A 24,605-nucleotide genomic window follows, 5' to 3' on the forward strand; every position below is an offset into this window, starting at 1 on the left:
TAAAGCTGCTTGGTCATCTGCTAAAGTTTTCTAAAATATTTACTGAAATAAAGTGCTGCATGCCAACTCTCCCACTTGTTCCCTATCACCCCCTGCTCTTGCACATTCCATGTGTGAAAAAGGAACAACCCAATATTGGGAAGAAAATAGAATGCATTTTTCTGAGTATAGTAAAATAATCATTTTTCTCCTCCTACTCCTTCATTTTAATATAGTACAATGCAGGGTATAATAGAGTCCCAATGTTTTGAGCCGTGGTATTCCAAAACTTAGTAACTTAGTAATGCTGTAGTTGCTATTGCTGTAGTTGCTGTTGCTAGATATAGCTAAGGTTGTAGATTTTTAATTGGATGGTTGCTGCCCTGCAATTTAATTTTTTAAAAAGATTTGTTAGGGCTGGGCGCAGTGGCTCACACCTGTAATCCTAGCACTTTGGGAGGCCGAGGCAGGTGGATTGCCTGAGCTCAGGAGTTCGAGACCAGCCTGGGCAACATGGTGAAACCCTGTCTGTACTAAAAAAAAAAAAAAAAAAAAAATTAGCCGGTGTGATGTTATGTGCCTGAAGTCCTAGCCACTCAGGAGGCTGAGGCAGGTGAATTGCTTGAACCCGCAAGGTGGAGGTTGCAGTGAGCTGACATTGTGCAGCTGTGCTCCACCCTGGTGACAGGGCAAGACTCCATCTCAGAAAAAAAAAAAAAGAAAAGATTTGTTAGCTGTTGACAGAACTGTAGTGAATTCTTCACCAACTTACTGAGCATCAGAATACTGGTCAGCTTCTAAGGTAGTTTTAAAAAACAAGGAACCCTGATTTACAGGGAAAAAAAAAGCCACTTTTCTATTCATATTATTTGCCTTCCCATCTAATGGTTTCCCACATAGAACTGAGTTTTTGTAATGCTACTTGTATCTGGAATGTGTTATTTTGTTTTTGTTTGTTTTGAGACGGAGTTTTGCTCTTGTCGCCTAGGCTAGAGTGCAATGGTGCGATCTTGGCTCACTGCAACCTCTGCCTCCCGGGTTTAAGCAATTCTCCTGCCTCAGCATCCTGAGTAGCTGGAATTACAGGCACCCTCCACCATGCCCAGCTAATTTTTGTAGTTTTAGTAGAGATAGGGTTTCGCCATGTTAGCCAGGCTGGTCTCGAACTCCTGACCTCAAGTGATCCACCTGCCTCAACCTTCCACAGTGCTGTGATTACAGGTGTGAGCCACCTCGCTCAGCCTTTTTTTTTCTCTTACTCTTCTTTTTTTTTTTTTTCTTTGAGAAGGAGTCTCACTCTGTCTCCCAAGCTGGAGTGCAGTGGTGCGATCTCAGCTCACTGCAACCTCCGCCTCCTAGGTTCAAACAATTCTCCTGCCTCAGCCTCCCAAGTAGCTGGGACTACAGGCATGTGCCACCACACCCAGTCAATTTTTATATTTTAGTAGAGATGGAGTTTCACGTTGTTGGCCAGGCAGATGTTGAACTCCTGACCTCAAATGATCCTCCTGCCTCAGCCTTTGAAAGTGCTGGGAATTGCAGGCATGAGCCACCACACCTGGCCTTGGAATGTGTTATTTTGGACATGTATGCAGTTACAGTACATTTGTAACAATAACACTCTGGTATTTCTACAGTGAGCCAGGTAGTGGTGAGGTAACAGTGAATACAACAGATGTCATCTCTACCATCGTCTCTCTCACTTTAGTGGAGGACATATTTACTGTACAAATAAGTATGCATGATATCAGGTGGTGATAAGTGCACTGTGGAAAAAGAAAGCAAGAAAAAAGAGGATGACGTTGGGGAAATGGGGATATTAATTTAAATAGTGTGTTCAGGGAAGGCCTCTCATTAAGTGCTATATAGGCACGAGTTTAAGGGAGTAAAGTACACAAATACCTAGGGCAAAGCACTTAGAGTAGTAAGTGCAAGGTTGGGTGTGTGGGTGGAACATCAGAGAAGGCAGAGTGGCTGTGAGGCATGGGGCCAGTGGTGGGAATGAGGTCTAAGAGGTAACCAAGGGCCAGTTCATGTTTGGTCTTCCAGGTCATGAAAAGACTGGTTTTTATTCTTTGTGAAGTAGGAAATCATTGAATGGTTTAGAGCAAAAAGCCAAAGTATGTGGAAGAACATAGCTATTTTTTCTAGTGGTTTGACTTATTGTATGCTCAGACAGAGAGCACTGACAAACCATACTGCACACTGTAGCCCAGTGAGCCACCTCACTCCTTCATGCACATTTAGCCTCCTCAGCTGTCTGGAGTTGAGTCTGGAATATGCTGTGCAATAAGGTTGCTTATTCCCTTTGTGGCTTTTCTTTCTGCCATTTGTTGTTGTTCTGATGTATAGTTTTAACCTATAATAGTCGGGGTGGGGGCATGAGGATATGTGCAAGTGATGGTGCTGGACTTACCACAGTGAAACAAAGGGAGTGCAGCGTGCTTAGTGTTTAGATGGTTCAAGGTTGCTCAAGAGAAGTGGTTGAGGAAACGGAGTGGGGATAGATCAGTTAGACAGCTAAGGATTTCTGTAAGACCTTAGACATTTTAGAAAACATCAAAGTTAGGCCAGGTGCAGTGGCTCACGCCTGTAATCCCAGCACTTTGGGAGGCCGAGGCGGGCTGATTACCTGAGGTCAGGAGTTCGAGACCAGCCTGGCCAACATGGTGAAACCCTGTCTCTACTAAAAATACAAAAAATAGCCAGGCGTGGTGTCGCATGCCTGTAATCCCAGCTACTCGGGAGGCTGAGGCAGGAGAATTGTTTGAGACTGGGAGGCGGAGGATTGCAGTGAGCCGAGATCGTGCCACTGCACTCCAGCCTGGCCTGGCCCACAGAGTGAGACTCTGTCTCAAAAAAAAAGAAAAGAAAAAAGACAACATCAAAGTTACTACTGTAGCCTCAGAGGATGAACCAACAATTCCATGAAAGGTGGCTAGAGGAAACTCTAGCTGAGGGTACTCCATGAGGGAATTTATGTAAACAGAAATGTGATTGCTCAAATATGGTGGATCTCCATAGCCACTATGCAATAATAACCTCATATGGCACAGATTTGTATAGAACTTCCATTTTCAGGAACCACATTTTACACCCTAAATTAGGTATGAGTGTAGTAAAGGTGTCATTTTTTTTCCTTTTTCTGAAATGTGCATGTTCCTGATTTAATTTCACACAATCACATTATAAAACCATAGTCATCTCAAAATGCTTAAACTAAATGAATTTACTTAATAAAAGAAGAAAATTAGCCTTATCAGGGCCTGGCGTGGTGGCTCACACCTGTATCCCCAGCACTTTGGGAGGCCAAGGCGGGCGGATCACGAGGTCAGAAGATTGAGACCATCCTGGCTAATGCGGTGAAACCCCGTCTCTACTGAAAATACAAAAAATTAGCCGGGTCTGGTGGCGGGCGCCTATAGTCCCAGCTACTCGGGAGGCTGAGGCAGGAGAATGGTGTGAACCCAGGAGGCGGAGCTTGCAATGAGTGGAGATCGCGCCACTGCACTCCATCCTAGAGACAGAGCAAAATTCTGTCTAAAAAATAAAGAGAAGAAAATTAGCCTTATCAGTTGAGAAATGAAAAATAACCCTACTTTTTAGAAAAACATCATAGAAGACTGATTGAAATGTTTTAACTGTACTACTAAACCTAGAAAATCCTAAAGACTAGTATACTGGAACTACCTCCCCTGCCTTAGGACTGACTATTCTATTTTCTTGTAGATAGTCACTTTGGAATGTAGTGGATGGTATTCACTGTACATTGTACCTCTTCACCTCCTTTAATATAACTGTGGAGATAGTTCGAATTTGTCTATATGTACTTGAAAACAAACTAGAAAGGCTGTTTTCAAAACCGTGGAACAGACAGGTTCTGGTGTTCCAGTACTGTTTTCTGTGCCCTTAACCAATTAGGAACTGTTGGTAAGCTAGTGTCCATAGCATTCAGTGTGAGTTCAAGATGGGGAAAAGGGATAAGAAGGCAGTAGAAAGCTATTTATGTTTTGAAAGTATAATGCTTTTATAAGTTTGTAAATGTCAGAGAAGAAATTTTGCTTTAATGTTTTTTGGTTCAGAATGGAGTTGATCTTTATTCAGTTCAGATTGGAGTTTTTTTTTTTTTTTTTTTTTTTTTTTACTACATACCTCAAGATGAAGCAAGCCATTTCTTTGTAAACCATGTGGTTGTTGCATTTTTTAGTTACTTAAAATGTGACATCAGCAAAAGTAATAAATAATAACTAGTCTTTAAAAGAAAAATTAAATCTTCTTTCAAACTGTAATATATTTGATACAAAAAATATAAAACAGGCCAGGTGCAGTGACTTGGCACCTGTAATCCCAACACTTTGGGAGGCTGAGGCAGGAGCAGTGCTGGAGCCTAGGAGTTCGAGACCAGCCTGGGCTGTAACATTGTAGGACCTTGTCTCTACAAAAAATTTTAAAAATTAGCTGTGTACGTGGTAGTGTGTGTCTGTAGTCCCAGTTACTCAGGAGGCTGAGGTAGGAGGATTGCTTGAGCTAGGAGGTTGAAGCTGTAGTGAGCCAGGATCCCTGCACTCTAGCCTGGGCAACAGAGTGAAACCCTGTCTCAAAAAAACAAATATATAATATACATATATTATATATATAATATATATATAAATTATATATGTATATTATATATATAATATATATATAATATAATATATGTATATTATATATATAATTTTATATTTTACATATTTATTACAGGTCAAAATATACATATCAAGTATATATACGTGAGTGTGTGTGTGTGTGTATATCCTGTAATGATGCACAACAACAAACAGATATAAACTCCTACCCAATACAAATGATCTGTTGGTGGACATTTGAGTAGTTTCTAGTTTTAAGTTTTTTTCTGTTACAAACTATGCTGTAAATTCTTGTACATATCTCAGTATATACATGACTTTGAGTATACTTGTTTCTGTAGCATATATATCTAAAAGTAGAAATACTGAATTGTGGGGTGTGGGCATGATCAATTTCACAAGATAGTGACAAATTATTTTGCAAAGGGATAACTGCTCCCACAGTAATGTGGTATAGTTTCGGTTTCACAACATCTTCATTAATGCTTGTTTTTTCACTTTTTAATTTTTGTCAGTCTGATGGGTAAGGTGGGATTTCATGGTATTGTTCTTTTCTGATTGCTAGTGAGGTTAAGCAAAGCACTTCTTCATGTGCTTGTTGCTCAGTATGGTTTCCTCTTGTGTGAAAGACCTGCCTGTTCATGTCTTTTGTACATTTTTAAAATTTCTTATTTATTCATAGACTTCCCTCTTACGTTCTGAATACAAATTCTTTGTTGGTTATGTGTGATTTAACAAAGTACCTTTTTTGGCTTACATTTTTGTGCTTAAGAATTTTTTATTACCTCTCATTCATAAGGATAATTCACCCAAATTTCCCTATAAAAGTGGAATAATTTTGCCTTTTACATAGAAGCCTGGAGTTGATTTTTGAAGAAGGGATTTAATTATATTTATTTTCCATATGGGGAGCCCTGTGTCCCACAACGACTTCATAAGAAGTCTTTCCCGGACACGCGCGGTGGCTCACGCCTGTAATCCCAGCAGTTTGGGAGGCCGAGGTGGGCAGATCACGAGGTCAGGAGATTGAGACCGTCCTGGCTAACATGGTGAAATCCCGTCTCTACTAAAAATACAAAAAAAAAAAGCTGGGCGTGGTGGCGGGCACCTGTAGTCCCAGCTACTTGGGAGGCTGAGGCAGGAGAATGGCATGAACCCGGGAGGCGGAGCTTGCAGTGAGCTGAGATTGCGCCACTGCACTCCAGCCTGGGCGACAGAGCCAGACTCTGTCTCAAAAAAAAAAGAAAAAAAAAAGTCTTTTCCCTCCCCACTGGTATGCAGTGTACATTATCAGCCTTCCCTACATGCATGAGTCAGACTCTACATTCTGTTTCACTATTTGTTTATCCTGGTGCCAATATACGATGATACACAGTGTCTTCTAGAGTTTGCATTAATATTGTTTTGATATCTGGGAGGGCACATCTTGTTCACCTTTTGTCGTGTTTTGGCCAGTCTTAGTCCTTCACTGTTACATATCAGTTTTAAAATTAGTTTATCAGGTTTTCCATAAGGCCTGTTGGGATTTGGATTAGACTGTATTGAATCGCTATATAATGCCCATTTGTGAAACTGGTGTGTCTTCATTTTTAAGCTATTCCCATAAAGCCTTTTTTAAACTTATGTTTTTAAACATATTCAGAAGTAGACAATAGTATAATGAGCCCCGTGTACCCATCTCTCAGCTTCAACAGCTTTAATTCTTGTCTAATCTTCACCTCATTCCATCCACTTTATCCTTTCCTCTATTATTTTGAAGCCAAATCTGAGACATTATATCATTTTGTCCATAAATATTTCAGTATCCCTAAAAGATAAGGACTCTTATTTAACATAACCACAATACCATTATAATACCAAAAATTAATAATTTGAAAGGATTTATTTTACATATAAATGTACATTATAAAAGTTATGAAACAAATATATTATGAAGCACATATTACTCGTTAAGAAATAGGACGTTGCCAGCACCCCAGAATCCTCCTTGTGTCCTTTCCAATTACACACATGCCTGTTCCAACACCTGGAGGAACTGCTGTCCTGATTTTTATGGTAATCACTTCCTTGTTGTGTTTTATGATTTTACCACCTATATATGTATCCCTAAACAATATAATTTAGTTTGCGTGTTTTAACTTTAAATGGAGTCATTACTGGTTGTAATCCTTTGTGTTTTCTTCTTTAATCCAATGGTATAAGATTGATTCATAATGTTGCAGATAGCTAAATTTTATGTTCATTTTTCTTTAACGTTTTCTTGTTTGGCTGTACCATAATAGATTTTTCCATTACAGTTCTTTTGATAAACCTAATACGGGACTATTACACACAATGCTCTTTTGTGCATTTGTGTATGTGTAGCCTGGTAGCATGTGCACAAATTTTCCTAGGGTTATGTACCTAGGAGTGACATTATTGGGTCTAACAACTAAGGAAGTTACCTTTACCAAACAAAAGCAAATTCTTTTAGACTTGATGTTACCATCTGACATTCCCACCAGCTGTTTGAGTGTTCCATTGTGCCATATCCTCTTCAACACATGGTATTTTCAGACTTTAAAATTTTTATCAGTGGGGGAAGAATGTAGTAACAGTTCTTTGAAGGTTAGCCTTGTATTGTTTTGCATTTTAATATGAGAGTGAACAGCAACTCTGACTTATTAATAGGTTGTGAGCTTCAGGATTATGCACAAATCAGAGATTTATTGAAGTAACCCCAGTTCCACACTCCCACACCCTTTGTCATCAGCATATTCCATTTCTGTTACAGTGTAAGACTAGTTATTTCAGAGTACAGAAAAAGACACATTTAGATAAACTGAAGCAGATTAAAGTGACTTTATAAGACAACATCTTTGTTTTTATGTTTAATTTCAAGTATGGTTAAGCACTAATTTAATTCAGTGCTTTCTGCTTATTCTGTTTCTAGTAACTCTTACAGAAACAAGTGTAGTCAGTAGCCAACACGCATCCATGTCAGCCTATATATGACTTATTATTAGACCTTAATTTTTTTAAAAGAGATGAAAAATAAAGAGAAGGTCTAGTATTTTCCTCCCACATTCCAACAGATCATTTTATGTGCCCCCTTTGGGTGAGCACATTCCATGTTGTAGACCATTGATTATAGTAGTCAGAGCATGGGGCTCTGGAGTTCAGAAAAAGTATTTTATTATTGTTGTTATGACAAAAATAATTACCATGTAAAGGAAAAGAAAAACTCGGGAAAAATTTATGAAGAGAAAAGAAACTTATGGTTAAATAATTTTTAAAATACATATAGCAAATAAGCATCAATTTTTTTTTCTATATGCCGATTGGAAAATATCATTTTGCCTCATCTAATAGGCAACGTTAAGTGGAATCACTATGTGTTCCTCTTAACTGGAAGATTTCTTTCTTTCAGTATGAATATTGAAACATTTATTTTACCTTTTTTTTTTTTTTTCTCCCCAGCAGAGACAGGGTCTTGCTTTGTTGCCCAGGCTGGTCTCAGGCTCCTCGGCCGCAAGTGATCCTCCTGCCTCAGCCTCCCAAAGTGCTGGGATTACAGGCATGAGCGACTTAGCCTGGTCAAACATTTCTTTAGTTGTTTGATAGTCATCTGACTGTATCTGTGAAACTATATTTATTTAGAAAATGTAGCCTTTAATTACAAATTGTTATTGTGTAAATGATGTGCAAATCTCCATCTTTTCATGAGGTGGCTAATTATTAAAATGGCTAAAGAGTTGCTTCTAAACACCAATAGCATGAAATTTTTCTTTTTTAAAGTGACTTTTGGGGTTTATAAGCCTAGACACAACAAGAATGAAGGGGATTAAGCCTTTGTCTGTCTAGAGTTAGGATTGGGTTCTGATTTCACGTGGCCTTGATGTATACAAATAGGAAAGAAAGGAATACTGGTAAGGAACTCAAAATTGCATTATTTTTCAAATCAGTAGTAGGTTAAGACTAGGTAGTGCATTGTTGTAGAAAAATGAAATGTTTTTGCTGATACGTATCTGTGACTAAAGGGAAGTTAGAAGTTAAGTAATTATCTGGGATTTAATAATACAGTGGTATTTTAATAACTATCTGGGGCTGGTATTTATGATGTTTATAATATATTGAACATTTTTAGAAGCACTTTTTAAGAATCTGTTCATCTGTGATGTAAACAGATGGTATAAACCATTCAGTTTTTCATCCTTCTCTCAAACTTGTTCATATTGAGTAGGAAATATTACAGATACATTTTATTAGCAGTTCTCATGCAAGACAAATTCTAGGTCAGATCTCAGTTCTCTGTTTAAAGTACTGAGTACCCTAAAGTTTGGTCTGATCTCTTACCACTCTTGCATATAGTAAAAATTCTTCTGGTTCTTAGAGATTTCTGGTATTTATGTTCCATCTACTTTTGTCTACTGAACTTTCTTACAGTTTCTTGAAAAGATGTTATGCTTACATTCTTGTTTTAGCAGATGGGATATTGTTTGTTTTATATGTGATTTTGTTTTCTTTTGTGAAATGAAAATAACTTTCATACAATCTTAAAATTTTAGATCTTGGAGACACCATAGGCAAACGTAGTCAAATGCATGTGGGCATTTGTGCTTGCGGATTTGGAAACTATACTAAGAAGTTAATTAGTAAACTAAGTTAAGATCAGTGAATTAGTGGCAGAGCCTTTTGCATTTTAAGACCAGTTTTCTGTCTAGTATATTTCAGTAAATTTTACCCAAATAGAAGGGAACACCCATGCTGGATATAAAGTTGAATTATGTGACTATGTAGATACAGCACTAGGTGATAAGTTACAGTGAAACAAGCAGTGTTTCAGTATTTCAGAAAGCGTTTCTTGCTACCAAGTGTTAATTATTATCTGCCATTTTTACAGACTGTCTTAGTTCAAATGCTTTTATATATATTAACTTAATGAGAAACATGTCTATCATTTTAATTTCTTCATTTTCCCCCCTTATCCCCTATCACTGTTTGTTTTGGTTTGGTTTTGGTTTAATTTGTTCTTTGCAGTGTCTACCTGGGTAACAGTTGGGTGATGTCTTCATTGGGATCTTAACATGAACAAATACTTATGCATGTCCCTGTTATGTACATATGCATATATTCAAAAGTCATTAAGATACTGAAGATAGTGTTGTCTGTCTGTGGGTCATTTGGGATAAGTAAACAGAATCTCCTCTACTTTAAGCAAAAAAAAAAGATATTACTCAATGCCATTTTTTTGGCCTACCGTATGACAGATAAAATTTGTAAGAAACCTAAGGCAAATGTGCTTTCATGAGTACTTAGCTATAGGAAGTGATCATATTTTTAAGAACCCCAAGGTTCTTAAAAACCAAACAAGTTTTTCCCCTTTTCATATGAGGGCTGGTTCTCTGTTAGAGTTGGTCAGAAAGGCTGGGCACGGTGGCTCACGCCTGTAATCCCAGCACTTTGGGAGGCCGAGGTGGGCGGATCTGGGCGGATCACAAGGTCAGGAGATAAAGACCATCCTGGCTAACACAGTAAAACCCCGTCTCTACTAAAAATTAAATAATTAGCTGGGCGTGGTGGCATGCACCTGTAGTCCCAGCTACTTGGGAGGCGCTGAGGCAGGAGAATTGCTTGAACCTGGGAGGTGGAGGTTGCAGTGAGCCGAGATCGTGCCACTGCACTCCTTCCTGCCTGGGCGACAGAGCGAGACTCCATCTCAAAAAAAAAAGGTCAGACAGATCTGGATTTAAATTCCAGAGCCAGTACTTATTTATTTACTGTTTGACCTTGGGCAGATTAATTGAATCTCTGCAAATGAGAATAATGACACCTATCTCATAGGATTCAAGATAGGTAGTGGATTAAAATATATTAAGATAATTTATGTAAAGTGCTTAGCAGAGTGCATGGCATACAGTGAGTGCTCTTATTATGGATGTTGAGTTGATAAATTGCAATTTCCTCTCATTTTAAGTAATGGGCTTTTAAAATTTTGTTTTTATCCCCATTGGTTATTTTCAAGTACATTTCTATTTGAAATGAACATGACCATCAAATCTTACAGAGCTGGTCTCTTACCAGCAATATTTTGTTCTCGTTTGATTTGACGTTAGTTACCACAAAGAGAGATATAGTTATCTCAGCATAAGAGAGGATGTTGGACTGGGTTTATATACCCGCATATGTATATTTTCTTCCTTCCTGAAACCCTACTTCACAAGACATTAAAGGAGTTTAAATAACAAAAATATACAAAAAGATAAAACCTGCAAAGTAAAAGAGAGTGAAGAGGAGAGAGAACCGTGGATCAGAGATAATAAAAAAAAATAGTTGGATGGTAGAGTGGGAACCTATTTAGCTGAGTGAGCCACTGCCTAACTGCATACAGAGGGGGATACTGATAAGCAAGCCAGCCAGCATTCTTTACCTGCCTTCATCTTAGAATGCCTACAACTAGATTCGAGCTCTTCTGTCTGGACTTCAGCAGGTCCTTTTCTGGAGAGCCTACTGCCATCACAGAAGGGACCTGCTGATAACCTGCAATTGTGGTTTCCCCAAGCAAAAAGTGAGCTCACCATCTGATCACCATCTGATCTGATCATTGAATTTACAGTTCAACATGACCCATGCACACTAAGCCTCGTTTGGATGGCCTGTGTTCATGAGACATCAGAAAAGCTAAAAGGAATGAACTGAGTAAAAGAACTCGGAAGAAATAGATGATACAGGCAATAGGAAAGAACTAAAAAACAAAACAAAAAACATGAATAGGTCTCAGATGATAAGACACTGGATTCACTAAACAAGAACAACATGCCTACAAAGGAAGCGAGAGAGAGAAGGAACAAATCGATAACAAGAAACGATGCTTGGAAATAATATGATAGCTGAAATAAAGTAGTCCATGAGAAGGCTGGAAGATGTAGTTCATTCTTCCAGCAAGTAAAACAAAAATATAAATAAATGGAAAGTAGAAGGGAAAATTAAGAAAATTAGATGATAACCCAGGAAGTACAAAATCTGCCTAAAGTTACAAAAAAGAGGACAAAAGGCATTGGAGGATAATAAATTATCAAAGTAATACTACAGGAAAATTTCCCCAGTAAATTATCGAAGTAATACTATGGGAAAATTTCCCTGAACTACAAAACAAAACAAAAAACAGTAGTCTCTTGGTTGAATGAAAAAGAACCCATACTACCGAGTGAAATTTCAGACTATCTGGACAAGTCACTTAGCTGTTTAATCAGTTATACCATGAGATACTTACGGAGGGTATTAGAACAATTAATGATAGTTCCATTAAAAGGTAAGCAAACAACTTTGGGAGGCCAAGGCAGGTGGATCACGAGGTGAGTTCAAGACCAGCCTGGCCAAGATGGTGAAACCCCGTCTCTACTAAAATTAGCTGGGTGCGGTCACAGGTGCCTGTAATCCCAGCTACTTGGGAGGCTGAGGCAGGAGAATCACCTGAACCCGGGCAGCAGAGGTTGTAGTGAGCCGAGATCGTGCCACTGCACTCCAGCCTGGGCAACAGAGTGAGACTGTCTCAAAAAAAAAAAAAAAGTTAAGCAGACATTGTGTGTAAAATTTGTGACAGAATTTTTTTTTTTTTTTAAGCTAAGCAAGCCAGAAGCAATTCCAGTGCAAAGTGTGGTATAAGAAAAATTAATTATAGTACAGTACTTGGCTCAGTTGTAAACACTCTTCACATACAGTTAGTATAAACACTTGATTTTTGTGTCTCAATTTTATATAGTAAATGGGGGGAATTATATGACTTGCTTTGAAACACAGTTGTTCACACAGTGATGTGGAGTAAACAACAGTGGACAAGGAAGTCTCCCAGATCTGATTTTAGTTAGCTGTGGGACTTTGGCAAGTAATATCTTCCTAGGTACACTGTACACTGTATATATACAGTGTATAGAAACAATCCCAGATGGACCCATAGTGACAGAAATTTCTAGTGAAAGGTTTTTAACACCATTGGACAAATATATCATTAATACTTGAAAGCTAGTTCAGATTAGTTTCTCCCCTCCTTTTTTTTTTTGACCTATTTTGTGCTTTAGTTTTCATACGTGGAATATGTGACTTAAACCAGATACTAATTTTAAATAGAAGGAGAAAAAAGCTGTTTTCACTTCAGGTTTCTCACTGAGAGATGAGAACAACTAGTTCCTTCAATTTTGCTTTTAGCAATTTGGCCCTTGAAAACGTCACTATAGATTTGCTTAGAGAGTCCTTTTAAAAACAAATTTGGGGGTCTCCTGCAAACTTCTCATCTGTCAAAAGCTGCAAAATACATACTGAGTAGGAAAAGGTTAGTTACCTACTAAACCCTAAAGGACAGATACTGACAGCACCACACTTACGATTGAATTGTAAATGCATTACCAACAACTCACCTATTTATGAATATTTCCAACACAAAATATCTTTCCTTTCTGTACTTTGACTTAGATAATTCTCTGCTTATAATACTAGCTGGTTTTGGTTTCTCTGTGGTGATCTATGTTGTGACCCTCCTCTAGAAATAGCTCCTTATATAAGCTCTGTCACCTGAGGGCCACTGCCGGCATTCCAGTGAGCTAAGCTCTAGAAGCCAGACAAGTAGAATTATTTATTTTTCCCACCGTAGAAGATACAGTATAAGTTCATGTATAGAAGAAGTTTATTATTTTCTCAAGTTTTGACCTAAGTATGAGAATTTGGAATCCAAAGTAGGCTATTCAGTTATTGAAGAGCAGATATTTTTCCAGTCTCTGCAGTATCTAAAACCTTGTTTCTCTTTCATTTGTCCCTTAACATATTAGAGATTTTTTTGTTATGTTCTTAGAAACCAGACTTCCACAGGCAGTTTTATCAACTCAGACTACCACCCATGGGAAGGCTGGATTCAGCTTCTTGAACATGAATATCCAGGACCTGGACACTGTTAAGACTCCCATCTTGACCAGGCGTGGTGGCTCATGCCTGTAATCTCAGCACTTTAGGAGGCCAAGGTGGGTGGATTAGTTGAGGTCAGGAGTTCAAGACCACCCTGACCAACATGGTGAAACCCCATCTTTACTAAAACAAAAAATCAGCTGTGCGTGGTGGTGCATGCCTGTAATTCCAGCTACTCGGGAGGCTGAGACACGAGAATCGCTTGAACCCAGGAGGTGGAGGTTGCAGTGAGCTGAGATTGCGCCACTGCACTCTAACCTGGGTGACGAATGAGACTCTTGTCTCAAAACAAAAACCTTTATTCAATAGAGAGTACAAAGGTGAACAAATGAGGACTTCTGAGCAATGGCTGAGACAAGAAGTGAGAGTTTGCCAGAGGATCCCAGATTTGAAGGGAAGGTAAAATGTCATATACTGTTATAGAAGGTACTAGCAAATGACTTCATGGCTTTTAAAGTTCTTGGAACTGTGCCTGGTATCTTATAAGTACTCTTTATTACCCATTTTTACTTTTTAAATATTCAGCTGTTAATCTTTATTTTTTAATTTACCTTTGAGGTTCAGGGGGTACATGTGTAGGTTTATTATATAGGTAAACTGAGTCACAGATTACCTGCTGTACAGATAATTTCATCACCCAGGTAATAGGTATAGTAACCATTAGGTCGTTTTTTGATCCTCTCCCTCCTCCCACCCTCTACTCTCAGATAGGTCCTGGTATCCATTGTTTCCTTCTTTGTGTCCATGTGTACTCAATGTTTAGCTCCCACTTATAAGCGAGAACATGTGGTATTATGTTCCTGTGTCAGTCTGCTTAGGATTATGGCCTCCAGCTGCATCCATGTTGCTCCAAAGGACATGGTCTAGTTCTTTTTTATGGCTGTGTGGTATTCCATGGTGTACATGTACCATGTTTTCTTTATCCAGTCTACCACTGATGGGCATTTAGATTGATGCCATGACTTTGCGATTGTGAATAGTGCTGTGATGAACATATGTGTACATGTGTCTTTATGGTAGAATGATTTATATTCCTTTGGGTATATACTCAGTAAGGGGGTCCTGGGTCAAATGATACTTCTGTTTTTCACTTCTTTGAGAAATTGCCATACTGCTTTCCACAATGGCTAAACTAATTTACATTCCCATCAGCAGTATATGTGTTCCCTTTTCTCTGCAGCCTCACCAGCATCTATTATTATTTGACTATATGTAATTTATTTTTTATTTTTTTTGAGACAGAGTCTCTCTGTTGCCCAGGCTGGAGTGGTGTGATCTTGACCCACTGCAACGTCTGCCTCCCGGGTTCAAACGATTCTTGTGTCTCAGCCTCTCGAGTAGTTGGGACTACAGGGGTGTGCCACCACACCTGGCTAATTTTTTGTATTTTTGTAGAGATGGTGTTTCGCCATGTTGCCCAGGCTAGTCTCGAACTCCTGAACTCAGGCAGTCTGCCCGCCTCAGCCTCCCAAAGTGCTAGGCTTACAGGTGTGAGCCACCACGCCTGGCCTGACTTCTTAATAATAGTCATTCAGCTGTTAATCTTTAGAGCCAGTGTTTCTAAACCATTAAGCCATCAATATCACTTGGAATCTTGTTAGACATACAAATTCAAGCCCCACTCCAAACTTGCTCAATCTGAAAATCTTCTGTGACTAGAGCTCAGAAACCTGTATTTTAACAAACCTTCCAGGGATTCTGATGTACATTATAGCTTGAGAACCACTGCTTTACAGGTTCTACCCAATATAAAAACTAAAACAGTGTTACCAGTTAAAACCTCTCTAGAGCACACAGCATTTCTATGAAACAGAGAAAATTAAATCAGCAGATAAGTATTTTTTGTGCAGAAATGTAAACTTCATTAGAATTGGCATTACATTGTTTACATCTTCCAAATATAATAGGTTCTTGAGGAATATTTGGCGATAATATTAGATAAGACAAACAATTTTTAGAGAACTGAGCTGACATTGTTTCTTTAAAAAAGCCTTTTATTCATTCAACAGTCATTTATTGTCTACTGTGTGTCAGGCACAGCTACTGTTACAGAACTCTTAGTAGTGTAGGAAAATCAAACTGTAAGCAAGTAAGTTACAATACAATGTTTTAAGTACTATAATTGAAATATGAGCCATGTGCTGTGAATGTTCAGAACAGGAAATATCCAACAGCCTCAACTCAGAATGTTACGTTTGATCTGGGTCTCAAAGAATGAGTAGGGAGAGACTTGGGGCATGGGCGTTTCATATAGTTTGTTGACATTACTATCATAAAAAGGTATTTTCATTTTTTGTGTCAATGAATATCCACTAGGAAGATCATTATCAAAAAATGTCAAATCCATTTTTTATATTACTACAACTTTTGTTGTACTAAAACAAAAGTACTGAAAGGAGAAAAGGAGATGAGAACAGATTGAATTTTTCCCCTGTAAGATGGCAGATAATTCATTATGCTCAGTTTCTAATGGGAAAGGTCCAGTAAAAGAGGTAAAGAAAAAGAAGGAAAAAGAAAATGGATTGTCAACTTTACAAGTTCCTGAGAAGGCAGGAAAGGTGGATCCAGACACAGGTGGAAGTGTTCTGTATGCTCTTTTCTACAACACTCTTATCAAAAACCTGGATTTAAATATAAATATTCTAAAATATAAAAATGCAGTATTTTCAGGCACAATGTGGACATTTAAGGAATGGCACACTTGTGTGGGGTACTGTATTAATAGTCACAGGTGGCTGGGCATGGTGACTCATGCCTATAATCCAGCACTTTTTTCTGTACTGTGAACTAGATTGATTAACTTGGAAGCAGCTCACATACCCAGGGAATTACTGTCACTGGCATCGTAGAAAAAAATACCCACTTGTTTTAGAAATGCCTTGTTCCCAATTACATTGTCAATATTTCAGAAAACTAATGTAGTTTATTTCAGAGGTTCCCAAACTTCCCTTAACGGTTCTGTAATTTTTTTCACGGTGCCTCTAGGCCAAGATAAATACCGTACAGACTTGTTCATGAACTAATTTGGTACAAACAACTTAGTAAAGATTTATGTCCCAACAACTTATTTGCCTTTAAAAAATAAGATATAAATTGAAAGGAAAAATATTTTTATTTAATTCTTAAATAACCAGTTACATACTTATGGTGTGTTTGTGCCTGTTAGGATTATACAGCTTCTGAAACTGTGGAATCAGACTGAACACCACCACCACCTTTTCTAGTTCCATACTGACTTTTGCATAGTGCTTGGGTTTTTTTCACAGTAACCACTGAAAACTCAGCTTCACAAAGATATGCTGTTAAAAAGAATGTATGTTCTAATGTTGAAGTTACAAATTATCTGAAGCTGGTAGTTCACTCAGTGTCAAACACACATTGAATCTCACTTGTGTTTCCCTCAAATAGAAAACCCTGGCACCCCTGGGGTTTGCTGGGATGCCCCAAGACACAATTTGGAAATAGTGGGCTTGTTAGATGTAATTCATAGATTTAGGGATTTAGTTACACAACTCAACTGACTTTCTCTAGGTCATAAAGTTGAGTCAGCATAGCTTTCAACCTTTCATTTACTTTGGCCACATTTGCATAAATGATTGCTATTTTATACCCTGAAAGTTCCAGCTTTTTTCACTGTCCCAGATGGCAAGTATTTTCATTTTCTTTATTCACTCTGTATCTGCTTCTAGAACTACCTCAGGCTGTACCGTCTTTTACTCTTACTGTAGGCCTTCTGCTAACCTCATGGGACCTGGCCTTCATTTGCTTCTCAGTGACATGTGTTTGCACACTAAGCTGCCCAGAGAATAGTCTTTGGGGAAGTTTTAACTTTTAAGTGATTATGTAATTACTGTTTTCTAGAAGCTACAGTTGATCCATATGCCAGAAATGCGAGGGAGGTAGATATAGTATGGTTATATACATACTTGTTTAGATAAGGATGCAAATAAGGTTCTCACAGTAGCAAATCCTTTGAAATTAACCTGCTTCTTGCCTCCTTGGATATACTCCAAATTGTTTAGTTCATTATCTTTAATAATTATGATGTAATTATGTAAAAAGTTACGGGAAGAGACATTTGCCTAATGTCCCCTCCACACTAACATGGCAATTCATTTGGGTCTCTGGTCCTTCACCTTATGCAGAATAAAAGTTAATATTTTAAGGATACAAGGATTATTCAGATGGTTGACGGTCTTAACAAAGTTCCTTATAAAGAATTTGTTTCCAGGAAACACGGTGACTCTGCTAACGACAACTGTTAATACGTATCAGAGCAGAATGCACCATTTCCTGTTTTTCTTTGCGGAGGTCTGACTCTGGAATTCCCCTTGTTTGCCCATGACAACTATTCTTTTTTTTTCTTTTGAAACAGAGTCTCAACAGGCTGGAGTGCAGTGGTATGATCTCGGCTCACTGCAACCTCTCCCCCTCACCCCCCCGCCCCGGGTTCAAGCGATTCTCCTGCCTCAGCCTCTTGAGTAGCTGGGATTACAGGTGCCTGCCACCATGCCCAGCTAATTTTTTTTTTCTTAAAAAGAAAATATTTGTTTAATTTTCCATAGTTATTGGGGTACAGGTGGTGTTTGGTTACATGAGTAAGTTCTTCAGTGGTGATTTGTGGATTTTGGTGCACTCATCACCCGAGCAGTGTACACTACACCATACTTGTAGTCTTTTATAAAACCCTTGCCCCCCTCCCACTCTTCCAGAGCCCCAAGTCCCCAAAGTCCATTTGATCATTCTTATGTCCTGGCTGATTTTTGTATTTTTAGTGGAGACAGGGTTTCGCCATGTTGGCCAGGCTGGTCTTGAACTCCTGACCTCAAGTGATCCACCCGCCTCGGCCTCCCAAAGTGCTGGGATTATAGGCATGAGTCACCATGCCCAGCCACCCGTGACTATTAATACAGTACCCCAAACAAGTGTGCCATTCCTTAAACGTCCACATTGTGCCTGAAAATACTGCATTTTTATATTTGAGAATATTTATTTATATTTAAATCCAGGTTTTTGATGAGTGTTGTAGGAAAGAGCATACAGAACACTTCCACCGGTGTCTGGATCCACCTTTCCTGCCTTCTCAGGAACCTTGTAATTTTCTTTTTCCTTCTTTTTCTTTACCTCTGTTACTGGATCTTTCCCATTAGAAATGGAGCATAATGAATTATCTGCCATCTTACAGGGGAAAAATTCAATCTGTTCTCATCTTTCTCCTTCCAGCCACTGACCTGTCTTCTTCCTGTCCAGAAGGCCAGACTTTTCTCCAGAGTTGTCTCTGTTCTCTTTCTCCATTTTCCACTTCTTAGACCCACCTCAGTCCCCTCCAGTGTGTCTTCTCCTATTACTCCACTGACATAGCACTCACTAAGGTGCCCATCGACTTGATATTGCTGAATCCAGTGCATGTATTTGTCTTTAATTGACCTCTCACCACCTTTCAGCTCTGTTGCCTGCTCCCTCTTGACACTTGTACACACTGCTGATTTTCCTGACTTTCAGGCTGTTTCTTTTTGGCCTTCGCTGATGGCTTCTTCTCTGCCCAACCACAGAAATTTAGTTTGTCTAGGAAATCTCATTAAGTTGGCTTTGTTAATGCTGGTGATTCTTAGTCTCTTATCTCCAGTTTGGATTCTTTCAGAACTCAGTGAATTGCACTCTCTGCTGAAATCTGAAGTCTGTGCATATTTCTTAACTCCTCCCTCTCACTCAGTTACCAAATCCAGCCTGCAACCAAGTGCTGGTTTTTTTTTTTTTTTTTTTTTTGAGAGAAGTCTCGCTCTTGTCCCCCAGGCTTGAGTGCAATGGCTCGATCTCGGCTCACTGCAACCTCTGCCTCCCGGATTCAAACGATTCTCCTGCCTCTGCCTCCCAAGTAGCTGGGATTAAGGCACCTGCCATCACGCCTGGCTAATTTTGTATTTTTGGATAGAGACGGGGTTTGACCATGCTGGCCAGGCTGGTCTCAAACCCTTGACCTCAGGTGATCCACCCGCCTCGGCCTCCCAAAGTGCTGGGATTACAGGCGTGAGCCACCGCACCCGGCCCAAATGCTGTTGATTTTATCCACTGACTACTTCTTGAATCTATCCACTTCTTTCCATCTGTGTTATTAGTTGAGTCCACATAATCCCTTTTCACCAACATTAACAACTTATTTTGACCTCTTCTAATGTGTTTTCCACCTATAGCTATTGTGGAATAGTCTTCTCAAGCTGTTTAATCATGTTATTCCTCTGCATTAAAAGACTTTCAGTTATTTCCCATTGTTCTTGGGAGGATCACACACTTCAGTCCTTTACAAACCCTATGTGATCTGGTTCTTGCTTATCTTACTATTTTCATCTTCAGTGTTTACCTTTACTATGCTTGCACAACACAGTTGCTCCTTTCAGTTTCTGGACAGCTGAGTTCCCTCAGCCTTGGGGAGCAAAGGACTGAAAGCTTCTTTCATATCTCACAAACAGTGTTAGATTAGATGCCATGAAGAAACCTTCCAATACTAAGGTGTGACTCCCAGCTCAGTATAGTTCAAGTTGAAAAATATTCACTGTTTTCACATTCATGTATATTAGTTATCTAATAACACAGTATGATAGAAGTAAGCTGAAATCTTCCCATCCTTTGCTTTTCAGTGTGAGAGTAGCTTCTTGGGAACTAGTTTTGTTATCAGCTTTTGAATATTCTCAGTAATCATGTTTGCTGAATTATTGTTTGTGAGTATGTGTTAATACCCTTCTTTCACAAGCATATCTATTCATTCTTTTTGGGTGAGATGGGTGGTGGCCTGAGCACACTATGGTTTCTGTTCTCCCCCAACACAGTCCTGCAGTAACTCAACAGAATAAATCACTTAATATGGAGGTATAGACCAAGTGGAGCCTTTTGGCAAGCTCTAAACACACCCTTCTGGAGGAAATGATGCAGAATGAGAACTGTTAGGGAGTTGCTTCTGCAGGTTCACAGGACAAGGGTTGATCAAGACTCCTCCTAGTGGTCTGGAAGTAGGTCTGATTCTCTGGTACCACCTCCTCCCCTGCTTGAGAGAGCCAAGTGGTGCTCTCTGCATATCAGAAGCAGTTATCTTGACATGTTTACTGCAAACGTCTGGGGAAGAGTCTGGTGTCCTGCAGATGCCACTGTCCTGTGGAACTGTGACAAGAACCTAGAAGCTTCCCTCTCTACCTGTCAGTTAAGTGGCTCACTGGGGAAGAAATCCCAATAATTTGTCCTGCCGACAGGCTGAGAAAATTCGTATCCTGTGATGGTAAAGATTACATTTCTGGACCTGCCTAGACAAATAGCTTCCTAATAAGGAAATTTAGTGGAAATGTAATAATATATTATTAAGAAGAGAAAAAAGGCACAAAACTGTTAGCATCTTTTTTCCCTACTTTATTCCTAAAAGAGGTAAGTTAGCATTGTTTAAGGCTAATTTATAGAACTATGCTTTATCATTCCAAACAAAAATAGTATGAAGAGAAGTATGTTGAATGGGGTGGTTGGAAATAGACAAACTGAGTCGGCGAAAAAGATGGGGAACAGAGGAAAAGACCAGTGCATTGCTGGCATGCAGCACTCCAGATCAAAGGATGGTTGTGCGTGTCAAGTCTGCCATTAGGGGCAGGGAGTCTTTGTATGAGGCACCTCTCAGATCATCAGAGGGAGCAATATGCGAGAAGAAGATAGCAGGAAACCAGTGTGTTGTGCTAAGAAATAGAAAAAACACATAGACAAAAGCATCTTTTGACTTTATGATACTATTTTAACCTGCAAGTTTTATATGATTCTGTGGAACAGGGCCCCAAAAGACAGACAGTTTCTTACCAACTTTCAAAAAAAGGCTTGAAGTGAAACTAAACTTGTTCAAATAAAGAAATGAGAGTACTTTGTTCTCTAGTGTTATAGACTCATAATTTATATAGTTAAGTGTTTTCAGGCAAAAGAGTGAAAAACTACAATACAACTTTTTCAGAGATTAAAAAATATTGCAATGACATGTCATAACACCCTCTGAAAAATAATCATAATGGAAAAAATGAAATTATGTGGCTACTACTGAAAAAATCTAGAGCTGGGGTCAGCAGACTACTACTTTTACAGGCCAAATCTAGCCTGTCACCTGTTTCTGTAAATAAATTTTTACCAAAACACAGCTACACTCATTTAATTTCATGTGCTCTGCAGCTGCTTTCATGCTACAATAGCAGAGTTGAGTTAAAGCTACGGTGGAGACTGTGTTTGGCCTGCAGGGTTATAATATTTACTATCTAGCGTGGACCTCTGAAGAGGATAAAGTGGAGTTACTTTCCAATGCAGTGAAATTATAAAGAGAAATAAAATAAAGGATGAAAATATAAGAAACTTGGAGGATTATAGACACACACAGGTTCAAATGTCCACATAGGCAGGAAGTCCAGAAATAGCAAAATGAACACATGGAGCAATTATCAAGCAACTAATAGAATAAGACTTTTCTAAGATACAGAAAACCTGTGTTCAGATAACCGTGTGCCATGCAGAATTACTGGAAGGAAAACCCAACAAACTTGGAGATGGTCTAATGTCATTGCTGAATTCTAAGGATGAAGAACATAAATATTTCAAAGGAAAGGCATCAGGGGTTTTTGTGGTGGTTGTTGTTTCTATCTATGACAATATAAACGAGAGGACAGTAAAACAATGTATATGGACTTCTAAAATATATGCACGGGCTCACCACTTTTGTGGTTTTGTAGAAAGTCATGTTTTCACCCTGAGGAGCTGTCATATGGGACTGTCTTGATAAAATTTTAGGGTTTATCAGGATCATGCCAGCATTTCAGTAGATAAGGACATAAAAATGTTATGTTCAAAGGGCAGCTAATCCAACAAGTTTATAACTGCTTGGTTTTGAGGGAAGCTGCGATTTCAGGAGAAGTATACTATTGACAGTAAACTGGGATAAGCAGAGCCCCATAGTAGGACACTAACCCAACTTGGCCAGTGGTCTCTCCCAATAAGATTATCGTATCTAAGGGGTCATGGAAAACAGGACAGATCTAAGATAATCTTCATATCTGGAAAACTCTTAGATAATCAGTGAAACACAGCAGTACGGTAAGGAAATAGCTCTAAGGGGTGGTAGATGAGCGTATTGGTCAGAACAGGGACACCAGCTGGTGGCTAAAATTACTGGAAAATGGGGCTTAGTACCCCATGAGAAGTGCTTTTCAAAAATTAGGAAGAGTCAGCCAGGCGTAGTGGTGCATGCCTGTAATCCCAGCTACTTGGGAGCTGAGGTGCAAGGATTGCTTGAGCCCAGTTAAAGACCAGCCTGGGTAACATAGCAAGACTCCATCTCAAAAAAAAAAAAAAAAAAAAATTAGGAAGAGTCAGTAAGACCCAGCCTAGGTAATCAACAGGTTTAGTTCCCAGCTAGAACAGACCAGAGAAGAGTGAATGGACTAGGGTGACCAAATCTGTCACCCTCCCACCCCCACCCCCTCCAGCTGAAATGACAGATTTCATTTTAGCATAGAAAGGTAATTGGGTATAATCTGAATAATAACCATCAAAATATAATACATCTGTTAATGATGAAAGACAGAAAGTAATGTTTAAAATCAGACAGTGTATTCAAACCACACTGTGTTCTTTGCCAACAATAATAGTGACTGAGGGTAATTTTACATTTGTCTCGTTTTTTAAAAAGAATAAAAAGCAGTTATTATACAAATATGTGGATGACCAAAGCTAGACCAAATCTATTAAGCTCTAAATAATAACCTGTTATTTTGCTTTACTAATCATTTTTGTGCATATATTTCTCTTGGGATTTCATCATAAGAAGTAATTGTGGCAGTCTAAGAGCTAGGCATTTTTGTGTTCTTGGCAAATTTATTAAACAGTCATAGTATAACAATCCATCAGAATAAATTGTTCATAAGATCACTTTCTCAACACATTGTTCCCCATATTTTAGAAAAGGCGACGGCGGATTGACAGAAGTATGATTGGAGAGCCCACCAACTTTGTGCATACGGCTCATGTTGGATCAGGAGACCTGTTCAGTGGAATGAATTCAGTAAGTATGTTATGTTGGTGGGACATGCACTTAGGGCATTGGGGCATAGTCATATGAAACCTGTGTGATAGGCACAAACATTTGTAATAGCATTATGCTAAATGAATTTGTATACAGTGAATGTAAATACATAATATGAGCATAGAAGAGAGAAGCAAACTAATGATGAAAAATTAATCTCTTTGAATTTCCTGGGTTATGTATTTGTTTCTGTTTCTTGTACACAACTCTTCATAGCTGCCTTTGTCCCAAATAAATACTTTGACACTTGAAAGGATTTGAGTTCAGAATGGAGGTTAATATCCTATTGATTCTCTTGCTCCCACCAAAGAGACTTGGATATCACCCTTTTTAATAATCTCTTCTTGTTCTTTTAAGTTCAGTTAGTTGCCTTTTGCACACATTTTTATTGCTTTACTTTATAAACCAGTGGTCTCCAACCTTTTTGGCACCAGGGACCAGTTTCATGGAAGACAGTTTTTCCATGGGGGAAATGGTTTCGGGATGAAACTGTTCTACTTCAGTTCATCAGGCATTAGATTCTCATAAGGAGTCCGTAACCAAATCCTTGTGTGTGCAGTTGACAATGGGGTTCGTGCTCCTATGAGAATCTCACGCCATCACTGATGTGACAGGAGGCGGAGCTCAGGTGCTGATGCTCACTTGCAGCCACTCACCTCCTCTTGTGCAACCCGGTTCCTAACAGGCCACTTCTGGTTTTGGGACCCCTGTTATAAACTATGCATCTTTACCTGATAATATTAGAATGTGGGTGATTTATTTACTCTAAGTCTCATGCACTAAGCATAGGATTAGAATTTTCACATATTCCTTTAGGGCAAGGCAGTAAAAATTTGTCACATTTGCCAGTAGGATGTGAAGAACCAGAAATAAGATTTATTCGCTGTCTTTTAATAGAAGTTTCAGTGAATTTCAGAATAGGCTTTAGATCTACTCAGCTGACCTTTTAGTCCTTAATTTTTGTTGAAGAGAAAACCAGA

General features: G+C 38.8%; 1 protein-coding gene across 2 annotated transcripts in view; it reads left to right on the plus strand.

The window, feature by feature from the left end:
- CDC42SE2 (CDC42 small effector 2) overlaps positions 1 to 24,605 on the plus strand; it is a 124,737-nt gene that overhangs the window by 92,105 nt on the left and 8,027 nt on the right. For both annotated transcript variants that reach the window (XM_003259920.4, XM_004087438.3), the window contains exon 4: positions 23,503 to 23,604. In XM_003259920.4, the coding sequence (XP_003259968.1) occupies positions 23,503 to 23,604 (102 nt within the window). The remainder of the gene's footprint in view (positions 1 to 23,502; positions 23,605 to 24,605) is intronic.

The sequence above is a fragment of the Nomascus leucogenys genome, chromosome 2 (assembly GCF_006542625.1).
Source record: "Nomascus leucogenys isolate Asia chromosome 2, Asia_NLE_v1, whole genome shotgun sequence".
In the NCBI taxonomy this organism is placed as follows: domain Eukaryota; kingdom Metazoa; phylum Chordata; class Mammalia; order Primates; family Hylobatidae; genus Nomascus; species Nomascus leucogenys.